This window comes from Prinia subflava, chromosome 8 (genome assembly GCF_021018805.1).
Source record: "Prinia subflava isolate CZ2003 ecotype Zambia chromosome 8, Cam_Psub_1.2, whole genome shotgun sequence".
Classification (NCBI taxonomy): Eukaryota; Metazoa; Chordata; class Aves; order Passeriformes; family Cisticolidae; genus Prinia; species Prinia subflava.
In genome coordinates, this window is record NC_086254.1 from 36458452 (window position 1) to 36470661 (window position 12210).

At 43.8% G+C, this 12210-nt stretch overlaps 1 protein-coding gene across 3 annotated transcripts in view; it reads right to left on the minus strand.

Moving 5' to 3' along the window:
- Positions 1 to 1281: 1281 nt before the first annotated feature.
- Positions 1282 to 12210, minus strand: part of RALGAPB (Ral GTPase activating protein non-catalytic subunit beta) — a 66890-nt gene continuing 55961 nt past the window's right edge. For all 3 annotated transcript variants that reach the window (XM_063404779.1, XM_063404778.1, XM_063404777.1), the window contains 5 exons: positions 11663 to 11799; positions 10789 to 10897; positions 7442 to 7520; positions 6872 to 7020; positions 1282 to 5245 (listed from right to left, as the gene is read on the minus strand). In XM_063404779.1, the coding sequence (XP_063260849.1) occupies positions 5052 to 5245; positions 6872 to 7020; positions 7442 to 7520; positions 10789 to 10897; positions 11663 to 11799 (668 nt within the window). In that variant the 3' untranslated portion in view covers positions 1282 to 5051. The remainder of the gene's footprint in view (positions 5246 to 6871; positions 7021 to 7441; positions 7521 to 10788; positions 10898 to 11662; positions 11800 to 12210) is intronic.

Sequence of the window (12210 nt, forward strand, 5' to 3'; positions counted from 1 at the left end):
CCCAACTCCCTGAACCCTGGTTTTTAGACTTGTACCCTATTTACGAGTATTGCCCCAGTCCCTCTTTCTGAAAAAGAAAGGGGGAGATGTTGTAATGTGCTTAATTTCTAATGGTTTGGCCCTTCCTCTTTCCCCAGGTTAATGGTCTGTCCCATGTCTCAGTTACCCTGAAGTTTGTTTCTCTCCTCCCACCCTATGTCCACCTTCCTAGACCCTTGTCCATCTTTTTAGAACCTCAGGTGTGATTTCCCAAAACACCTGGGAGTATTGATCCCTCCTCAATAGGGAAGAAATCTTCAGGCTCCAAACCTTTTCTGCCCCTGGCCCTGCACTTTGGGACTACAAAGGAAGATACTCAACTGTTTACCACTCATGTTTGTGATTCTTCAGAGATCACTGTGGCACCTGCCTTAACCTTCCCTGATGCATTACGGTGAGGAGCTTGGGTGGGTGGGACCAGCTGAAGTTTCTAAAGATGAAGCCAGCAGCAAAACAGATATTCACATATCCCAGCTTGAGGTTTCTGGACCAGTCACTTCAGTGCTTTTGTCCCAGTCCCCAGGTGGGGCAGCTTGGGCAAAGCACCAGATCTGCTGCAAAGGTGAAGTCCCAGGGACAGCACAGGGCCCCTACCAGGGAAACAGTCCGTGCACCGCAGCAGCAAGCACAGACACACAGGTCCTACAGCCTTGACCTGTACTGGGAACTCATACCCTCCTTAAGGAGCTCAGAGATGGTCTATGGGGATCTGGCTGGATGGCACTGATAAACCCTCTCTCTAACCCAGCTCATTTCCCCAAGGCTTGCTGGGTGCCTCATCCTCATGGGACTTGGCCCCACTGCTGCCCAACTCCTCTCCAAATCCAAAGCTGAGTCATCTTATCCTTTCTCCCCTCTCTGCCCAGACAGCAGAGCCCTCATCCTCACAGGGCTCTGCACCTGAAGCACACGGCTTTCCCCTGTCCTGGGTGGGTGTCCAGAGTGGCTGCACCACCAGGGACCCACACCTAAGGTAGGAGGCAGGACATGGAATGACTGGAGAACACTGGCATTGCAGGAGCATCAGGCTCCCTTCAAAAGCCAGTCTTTCATGTTTTCACTCCCCAGACTATTGAGATGCAATATGATTTCCTTACCTATGAGCCTCACTGTTCCCAGAGCTACTGAGGGGCAGAAGGTGTGCAATTCTGCTACCTCTGCCTGCTGTTGTCCTGGGAAACATCTCCATTGGAGAATTTCAACCAAGCTTTTGGAAAATATTAAAAATGGACCAGTGCAAAGTTACTAGATAAGAATCTTTAAAATTTATTGGACTAATTGTGTTACATTCAATATTTGATGTGTTTCTCCTGGACAAAGAATTGGCATAAATACAAACAAGCCTTTGTGTGCCTTCCCTAAACAAATGATAAAGTACTAGAGACAACGGAACATAGTTCACATCTTCATATTTACATTTTACCTTTACTTTACAACTTAGTGCCAGGAATATTTACAGAAAAATACAGTAAGAACAGAACGTTCATGTCTTGGCAACATACAGGAATTCATACAAATTGTCTATGATTGAAGCACATGATATCTGGCATTCTCACTTCTAATTGCTCCTGCTAAATCCAGGGGAAAAGGGCTGTGTTTGCCTTCGAAGGTATCACTCAATTGCACAGTCACAAAAATGCATCAGATTTGTCTGTGAGGTTGCAATTTAGTTCCCTCCTCTTTCTGGGCATGCAAAACCATGTGAAAAGAAACATTGTGACCTACGGAGAACCCAGCAGGTACAGCCCAGGAGCAGCCAGGGCTGCTCTTCCCTCTGGCTTTGCGCACTGCTACCCACAGATGCACCAATGCCACCAGCACTGTCCTTCCCCCTCTCCTGCTTGCTGTAAGATTCTAATGCCTTTCTAGAAATACCTTTAAAAGAATGGCTTTTCTTTAAAGGTCTCTGTTAAGGTATTAAAATGTAATTTCAACACTGTGTTTAACAATGTGACAGTGGTCACCTCCTGCTCTGTTAAAACAGAATTATGAACCCAAACTGAAAGGTCTGATGAAGTCTCAGTTTAATTAGTTGCAGGCTGGGGGGTGTCAGTGCTCATCCCCTCTGATGGACTGATGCTGACCCAAGACACTTGACTCAGCAAGTCATAAATTTTATGCAGCAGTTTGTGATATATAAAAAAATCTGGATTCTTGGCTAACTCTTGCAATCACCATGGAAATAAACCTCATTTGCTCTGACCCTTCAGGGGAAATGCTCTCAAGACAGTGCTCTGGACTAGCTAAAGCCATCAGAGTTTGGTCATACTTAGAGAAGAGATGGATATAATTCCCAGACTGGTGGGGTGCACTTTGTTATGAAGCCTGAGACCTACACACATCCTGGGGAAGGAGGAACAGTCCCTGCAGCCACCCTGCACTGGCATAGTCTGCCCAGGGTGCCCAGTGCTGTGACCAGCACCCAAACTATGAGGGATGGCAGCACAGCTCTGCATCACAACATTTTTGTACTGAACTGTGACTTTTCTGAAGGCTTACTTTTTCAGAGCCAATCCCATCACCTACAGCCAGATCACACCAGCTGTAACCTGCTCACCAGCTGCTTCTACAACTCAGTTGACATGTTCTAAACCTCCATCCCCTGGCATTGGGAGTAGCCACAATGTGACCACATTCCCTTCTTTCCAGATTCCTGCCAAATTATATGGCTCTCACAGCTTTTACTGTTCCCACGGGTGCCTTTAGGTGAACATGGAAATAGACCCAATACAACCCTTCAGCCAAGCAGAGGTCTTTTTAAAGAAAGTAAATCTTCAGGCAGTCCACTTTGCTATCCCTGCCAGGAACCTCTCAGAGTTTGCCCCCATGCCCATCTCTGAACTCGTGACTGCTCCCAACTACCTGATAGCAGCACCTGGTGCAGCTGTGCTTCATCTCCCAGGACTGTGTAACACTCAGCCATGGTAAGTGGGGTTGCTGTTACACTATTAGTGTGCAGACACAGGGATTGCTCAGGATGTTCATTGTTACACATGCATTGCTCATGCCTTTTAAACCAGTGGGCTCAAGTTTCTTTGGCCATTAATTAGATCCAATAGGTACAAACACAGTGTGGGTAAATTTAGTGTGCATGCATTAAATTGCTCCTGGCAAGAGTTTGGCAGAGGAATGAGGTTGTCCAAGTTCCCTGCACAGCTTGACCAATGCACCCAAATGCTGCCCTGGAGCTCCTCCTGCCATGTGCCACCTGGGCAGCACACATCCTCCCACAGGAGTTTTCTTTAGGTGGTTTGATTTTTTCACTTTTTATTCACCCGGATCAAAGTCCAGAGCTCCTGAATTGTTCCCTGCAACAAGCACACATCACCTTGGTTGACGACCTCAAAGTCCTTTCACACGTATTTTAGGGGCCTGTGTTTCCATGAACACTTTGTGAAAAATCACACAAAAAGCCAGGAGTGAGATCTGTCCTTGGCAGATAAGTTGTAATGAAACAATTAAGACTGCTTCAGGTCAGAACTGTTGCAAAAAGTAGCTCTGAAATATCAAAATTCAATGTCTGACCGGTATTACGGCAATGCATAGCACAGCTTATTAAAACCACTTCGGAAATAATTAGAAGAGCTCCCCAAATTCGTGTTAACTCATCTTCTTCCATTATCTGGTGCTGGAAGGATTAGGATTCCCTGCTGCTGTCAGGCTGCACCTCCCCAGGAGTGTCAGCCAGAATTCACTGCTGCAACACCAGTTGGGATGCATCAGGAATCAGAGGCACTCCCAGGGCTGCCCACGCCCATCACACCTCGAGATCTCAATATCACACTTGTAGCTGTAAACATCTTTTCCCAGCACATCCTTTATGTCCTAACACATCAAAGCCACAGCCTGAAAATGAAAACCCCTAACCTAGGTAGAAGGGACGTGCTGCTGCCATATGTGAGAACATACAGGAGATTCAAAACAATGTGAAGTTATAACTCCAAAGGGGCTTTCACAGCATTGAAATTAATGAGGAAAAGAAGAATTCGTGAATTTTCTTTTTGAGTTGTTCAGTCGGTTTAACAGGAGCTTCTGAAAAGTGTTGTAGAAGCTGCAAAAACTGCTCATGCTATAAATAACAAGGAGGAGGCAGCCCCAAAATCTCAGATTTCAATCCAGTGGAAGGAAGGCAAGTGATGTTTATGCTTTTTATGGAAATGGTGAGGAGGTGATACAGACCCTTCAAAATAAATTAAGTGGTTGCATTAAAAAAATTAAAAATAAAAATCAAGCTACTGAAATTAAATGTGACATTTTGCAATAGACCTGAAAGACATAACCTTGCTTTTATATAACCAAAAGCTCTTCTCCAGTAATAACTCCTTTTGGAAAATCAGTTAATTTCAGGTGTTGGTGGCTGTCTCACATGCAGATGGACTCACTCGGAGCCCTGGAGGGGGTGGCCACATACAGCATCTGGGCTTTGGATTTCAGAGCCTGCTCTTTCCAAGCAATCTTCCTCCTCTTGTTTCTGGTACACAGATGGGTTACACCCAGTGAAGGATCTTTCATTGAGCACTGAAGAGGGACTGAAAATGTCTTTGAAGTTCTTATATGGAAAGTTGATGCTCTGGAACAGACTCTTCCTCCAAGGAAAGGTCCTGCTCCCTTGCCCTTGTGGGTGCAGCAGGGTGTCTAATGGCAGGTTTGTTTGTATTGTTATTTCCATCCTCATATGCAGAGATGGCTTTACTTTGATTGTTTTCCTCTCAGAGCAAGACACCTACAGTTCCTAATTCATCTGGAAAGGATGACTGGGTGAAGAGATTATTTTGCTAGCATCCAGAAAGACTGGAATTCAGTGATCTTCTGAGGGTAGGAGAATCAAGTCAATATCCCAACTGCAATGTTTCGGGTTCATTTCTCATTCCTCCCACATGGTATCTGCTGACTAGTGCTAGAACATGATTTCCTGAATTCCGGAGGGCTGAGAAAATTTGTTGTTGTTATTTAACTGTTTTCATTAGTGTAGCCACCAAGCTCTGATCTAATTGTCCTGGAAGGATAATGACCTAAGGGTTGCAGTTCTTGAGCCCAACCTCCTGGAAAAGTGAGGTATAAAACTCTGGCTCCAGCTGCCTGTTGCGGTATTTATTGACAATATCTGCTATTTTCTGTTTTCGGCGGACATGGGGGGGGTTGTATGAATCACTTTCCAGCCTCTTTCTCCGACAAATATTTATTACTGTCTGTCTCACTAAAAAACCTGAAAAACAAACAACATTTAAATAAAGTTTAAATTTAGTCCTGCACCCTTTGCTAGCTTCCCAGCCAAAGACATTTTTGGATTCTGTCCCATCTAAACCTGGGGGAGATGTTCAGCCCCATCAAGTCAAGAACTTTTCTCCACGAACAGTTGATAACAGACAGCCATGGTCCCCATGCTTGTATAGACCTTCACTGTGAAGGATGAAGAAAGGGACTCACTCAGTGGTACTCTAAACAGCCAGAGGAGAAGGAAGAGTATTCTCTGCTTTGCTAGAGCCAAGCAGCTGCCTGGACAACAGCACCCTCAGGACAAGAGGGAAAACCCAGGGCAGCCAATATGAGAGGCACAGTACCACTGCCCCAGCTACATCACATATCTGGACCTCAGGTGGGCCCTGAGGTCACAACAGGTAATTCCAGGGGAGCCTTGAGAATAAAAAAATGTACCTGTCAATAGGTATATTTTTCCAGTAGGAATTGCAGAGCCTTCCCCTTGGAGAAGAGATGAGGAAAGACCTCATGGGTTGTGGCTGCAAACAGATTTCCCCTACACTACCTTGACACTTTTGTCACCCCTCTGTAACTCACACTCCTGGACACAGATGGAGGAGGAGGTGGGGAGTGGAACTAGTAGCACTCAAAAGCTGGCAGCTAACTTTATCATATTTTATTCTAAAAGGAAATTTCTATGCCTCTAAGGAAGCAAGTATCCCTTACCCTCTTTGCTGTTCCACAAGCTCTTTCACAAAGACAAACATTTACAGGACCTCCCTGTACACAAACTACACCTTCTGAACTTAAGAGATGAGAAAAATTTCACTATATTAACAGTCCTGATGCAGAGAAAAACGAGCCCAACTCTAGGAAAACATACCTGATAGTTTTTCAGCAAAAGCCACTGATTAGCTGAATTCATAAATGTTATTTAAGGGCCCAGGTCTGGCTTCAGTTTGCTAATCACTGAATTAAGCATACAAACCCCAGAGCTTGAAAGTCACCTCCAACAGCAGCTTTATGGTTATGTACAGGTATCCTAATGTTCATTACTTCATTTTACTCTGTCCCACGTAGTGCTTTCACTGGATGGAATTTACAGTTACTGAAGCTAAATAGCATCAATACTAGGACTGGTCCATGAATCCATCCAGGAACAGAGGAAAAGGCAGAAGGCACACAATGGAACCTATTAACACATGCCTGCATGGCACTGAACACATAATCAAAAATGCTGTGGTTTTAATCCCTGTCTGGCTTCCAAACCAGAAGGAACACACAGCATGCCAGTAAAGTAACAAATTCCATAGCACCCTCTGGTGCACCTTGGTTCTCTGTGCTAAACACCAAGGTCACATTTCGCTCTCCTTTATAAACAGGCCCTGTTCCTAGTTCCAGAGCTCTCTCCTGCTATGCTGGCAGCTGAGTGCTGCCCACCTGCTCCCTCTGCTGTTCCTGCTCCCAACTGCTCCCAACTTCTTGCTGCTGCAAGAAGCATGGCTTTCATTTGTTCAGCATTGCCTAACACTTTTTCCAAAGAAAGATTCCAGACCATGTACTTTGCAGATATATTATTATTTTTTAAAAAGTAAAATATAAACATGAGCATTCCTAAAACTTTTTAGCTTACCAAGAGCTCTCCTACTGACTATCATTCCATCCACCAGTGGGATAACCATATTGAATTTCCCAGTTGCTCCTTGTAGTTTTATCCTGAATAAGCCAGTGTTTAAAGGATGGATGAAGATCACAGGAACTTCCTTCTCAGGAATGGTAGACCTTAAGGTAAAAACACAACTGTTGAATCAGTTTTAAAGCACTGTTTCAATTAATCTACAGATGAAATGTGACCCCTTTATGTGTTAAAATAAAGTTTTAAAATGCCTCATGGCTAAGGCAGGATCCTGCGGAATGCTCTGGACCCTCAGAAGGGATCTGTCAGTCATGCTGTGCCTATGATGCCTGTCCCCACAGGACTGGACAGCCCTGCAGCCAGGGTACAGTGTGTATGCAGCATTAACCACCTCACAAGGGAGCCAGTCAGGAGGGAGACTTATCACGGACTCAGATAAAACTGCACATTTTCTGTTCTTTAATTTATCGTTTATCTGCAGTGATATGAAAAGCTCTTTCATTTTTTCAACCAAAAAATAGTCCACTGAGAAACACATAAAAATGACAAAAATAAGAGCAGTCTTACCTAAGGGAAGTGCTACTATTGGCTGTGGTTTCCACACCAGTGCTAGTCTCAGATACCAGATCAGGGAGGGGGAAGTTTTCTGTAAGAACAAAATGCACCAAATAAAGTTTATCTAATATAGTTTTGGATTTGTTTTTCTTGTGTACAAGGAAAGATTATTTATCATCAGTCAAAACCACATAGTCCTCAAGCATTTATACCAGTAGTGTTTTTGCACAGCTAATGTCTTTGTTTGGCTTCCAGTTTCAGCATTCATGGAGGGTACACACACCTCAGCCATCTGCACTCAGCAGAGGAGGTCCCAAACCCTCCGTTCTCTCAACCCAAAGGTCAAAATCTAGAGGAAGCATTACAGCAGGAAGGAGATGGAACTACTTCAACCACAAAAAGAGCTTTCCAATTATTATTCACTGAATCTTCATCCATCCACAAGTGATCAGCTTCCAGAATACTGCTAGGAGCATTGAACAATGCCAGCCACTCACACCTACAGTTCCCTTGAGCCCTGATGCCACAAACATTATATCCTTCCTCAAATCCAAGCTCTGTGGATCTCCACCAAAACCCACAACTCCGCTGCCATGCACTTGGTAACAAAGACTGGATAATGAAGGTGAATGAGGAAAAAGTAAGAACTTGAATCCTTTAAGGGATCCCGACACCTTGTTCAGAGGTTAAGAGATGTTTAGAGTTTCTCACAGAAGTAAAGTTCAGGCAGCAGGACAGTGCTTCCAGCAGAAGGAATCTAAGGCCCAAACCCAGACATTGCCATCAGAGCTGGGATGCTAAGGGTACACAACAGCTGGAGCAAGCAGAGGGAGAGCATGGCAAGGCATGGACACACTCTGAGATGGAGCAAGAGGGAGAGCAGACAGTTGGCATCGGGATGATAACCTTGACTACAAAGTGACAGCTTTTCACTGTCCAGACTCAAAGATGTACCAGAAGCATAAGGTAAAAGCCACGAACATAAGGAGCATATGGCAAAGCCTCTGGGCTAGGAGTCACTTCCAAGAGCTGCCCTTCCCTCCATCCAACTGCCAGGCTTACTGAAGCTCACAAACTCATTTCTTCAGCTTCAGGCCCAGAACTCTGGGAGATTCCAACAGCTGCTGAAAGAAAAAGTCAAGCAGAAGCACGCCTGTGCAGCACAGCTGTTGCCCCTATAGTGAAGGGGTCAGGGACACCAGGTTGGAACACACTCTGGGCCAATGTCTGGAGAAGGAAATGATGATGCAGAACTTGCTGTCTGCCTCATGATCTCAGTAAAGCTCTGAGGGACATGCTGTGGACATGGTGGTCTTCCTGAGAATTTGTATCTACACTTAACAGGAAGCTTCCTCTTGATTGTTGCTCCCATTCCTTTGGTTGCTTTACTCTGGAAGGAGTTAAGGCCTTAATTAAGGTCCATCCTTACTGCCAGACTGGGAACCAGTATTAGAAATCAAAGACAAAATAAAGCAGCAGTTCCTGGCCAGTCTTCCAGACACTGCTGGGCTAGGCCAGTGCACAGAGACTCTCACATAGCACTAAGGCCAGGCCATGGCTTGGAACCAGCACACAAGAAGCTCCTGGGGACAAAGAATTCCTCAACACTGTTCATCATTGTTGATTTCATATCTTCTTTTCTTAATGTTAGAGCCGGGATTAATACACACGAGTCACAGTTCACGTTTGGACTCAGTGTTTATTAATTTTTATCTATATTACAACCTCACAAGTCGTGAGTTCTAACTAGTAAGTTAGAGAATGGAGGTAAAATGGATGCCTCTCCTTCCAAGGTTATTTAAGCGCTCATCACCCAATAATGAGATGACACCTATATTATTTGTATTTTTGACTCAATAACGACCACTCAAGGCCCGCAATGTGGACCTTTTTCACCCAATTAGAAAAAAACACCCGAAACCATGAAGAAGAAGGTGAATATATACTAAAATCTTAAATCTAAGTTTTTCATCCTGTGAGATCACACAATACCATTCAAACCATACACACCCACAACCCCAGTGCTATCACTCAATTTCGGAAGCCTGTTCCAAGGCCTCAAGTTAAATGTGATACTTGCTTGACAGTCAGTGTTTTTTAGAACAGAAAGCCTGAAATCCTCAGCCTCCAGGGTTCCATCAGACCATGGCCATGCCATGGCTGTAAACAGAATAAACAAAGCTGGGTCTCTCCCAGAGCAGCAGTACGCTGAGGCAGAGAGTAAACACCAAACTAAGAAACAAAGTTGCATGAGGAGCAGGAGCTTGCCTGAGCAACACAGCAGAAGGGGAGTATGGAGCAGGCACCCCCAGTGCAGAACAAATGAGCCCTCCCCTGAAGAGAGAACATAGAGTTCCAAAGGTGCCATCACACTAAGGAGGATGATGATCCCTCCAGCACAGAAGCAGCAGGTGTCAGAAACCATTTTTTAAAAGGAAGAAAACCAGCTCCCCTCCTTGGAAACAATAGCCAAGGAGAACTCAAAAGCAGAAGAACACACCCGCCTTGGGTGCTGAGCTTAAGAAGCTTCATGACAGCATTTCATAGGTACTGCTAGTGCTAAAGGAAACTTCAGACCTCCATATGCCACTAATTCACCTACACCCTGTGGATCACAACTCAAATATTCAAGAACTGATTCAGAAACTTAGTGTTCTTACAGACATTAATAAAAACTTATTTTGACTGCGAGGGTGGTAAGGCCCTGGCACAGGTTGCCCAGAGAAGCTGTGGTTGCCCCATCCCTGGAAGTGTTCAGACAATATGGAGCTTGGAGCAACCTGGTTTAGTAGAAAGTGTCCCTGCACATGGAAGGGGATTGGGAATAGATGAGCTTTACAGTCCCCTCCAATTCAAACCAGTCTGTGGTTCCATGATCTAGCATTTTACTAAAAAAAAAAAACAAAACACAAACCCAAAAAACCAAAAAGCAAACCAAAACAACCAAAAAAAACCAACCAAAAAACCCTCCCAAAAACCCCAAAAGACAAAAAACCCCCCAAAAAACCCCCCAAAACAAAAAAAACCAACCCCCCCCAAAAAAACCACACCAAAACCCCCCAAAAACAAAAAAACCCAACAAAAAACCAAAAAACAACCACAAAAACCAAAACAACAAAAAACATACACAAAACCAAAACAAACAAAACAAACAAAAACCCAAACAAACAAACAAAACCCCAAACCAAAAAACCCACACACAAAAACGACAAAAAACCCCAACCAACCAACCAACCAACCCCAAAACAAGCCACCCAACAGAAAAAAAATCCCAAAAAACTAACAAAAAAACCAACAGAGTTTTTCCTCTGGTTCCTGCCCTGTTGCTACTTTAGTGAACTGTTAGGAGTTGTACATACCTATATCATCATAACGTTCCACCCAGACCACATACACTTTGGTTTCAGGTCCCATTGGTGGAATGGTTCGGCCCTGGGGCATCCTCTTGGATCTAGAAGTAGGACTGAGCTGTTTCGAACACAAGGGAAGAAATAGCATTTGCAAACATAATAAGTCCAATAATGCAGCCAACAAGTATTTCTCCCAGCTGTTCCTCAGTTATTCATATCTCAGCCAGGTACAACCTCTGCCAGCTATTGAGCAGGGGCAGCTGTACTGGAACTACTCACTGCAAGCTGGGTCACCAACTACTTGTATTCTATACAAACTAATATATATCTATATTCAACCTTGACTCAGTTAGAAGTTTTTCTTAATGTTCTTGAAGACCTTAAATGAGTAACTAAAAATACATTTGGAAGTGAATTCTAAACAGCAAGTAATCAGTAATAATGTCTTTCGCTTTACAGATATAACAGTTCATGATTTTCTGCTTTGTTAGTGTACAGACACAACTGACACCCTGTTTTAAAGTGGGTAGGTAGGAAAAGTGTTCATGTCTATCCATTCTCAATTTCCAAGCGTGGATTTGAGGCTGAATTACTCCATAAATACTGCATATACTTTTCCCTGCACGCATTTCAAGATTTCAGGATGCACAGGATTACCACTTAGCATGTCTAAGTTTTATATTTAAGTAATGTAATCTTGCTATCTCCTCCTGTAGATTAAAATTCTGACAGGACCAAAGCAGATATCACAGATTAATGGCAAGGAACAAGTAGCTCTACATGCCAGGAAATCATATATTATCAAAAATCCCGAGCATTGCCAGCACGCTTCTGGAAAGAAAAAAAAAAAAAGCACCATTTTTCAATGCAAGTTTTGCCTTACCCGCTGGGAGGGATTAAGATTGTCTGTATGATTGGGGAAGAGTTCAAGTGTCAGAGGCTGCTGCTTCAATATTCCTGGCAGCAGATCCATGTTGGAGTCACTTTCTTGGTCAGAAACACTGCTTTCCAGTGAATCAGCTGTAAGTCAGAAAAAAAAAAAGTGTTTGCTTCTTCTTCCACCAGAAAACTTAAGTTGTCATCATATATAAGGTTTTGACACGAAAAAAAAGTTGTAAGGCTTTTGAAACTAGACACGCATAAATGTATGGTCAAGTCAATATAGTCCTCATAAGCAGGAAGATGAGTTAGGAGACAACTGCCAGTTATTCCAGAAACAGACTGCCAATAAAGCACTCCCTATGGACTTACACACATACCAGCGATTTCCTATAGAATACAGTCTCCTTCTTCCTATGGCTACACCATATTTTATTCTAGGCAATTTTAAGCATGCCAAAGATGCCTTGAAAGCTGTAGCTTCTCTACTTAGCAGTGGTACAAACACTCCTCCATGTGCTGCAGGAACACATAACCAACAGGAAAGGAAAA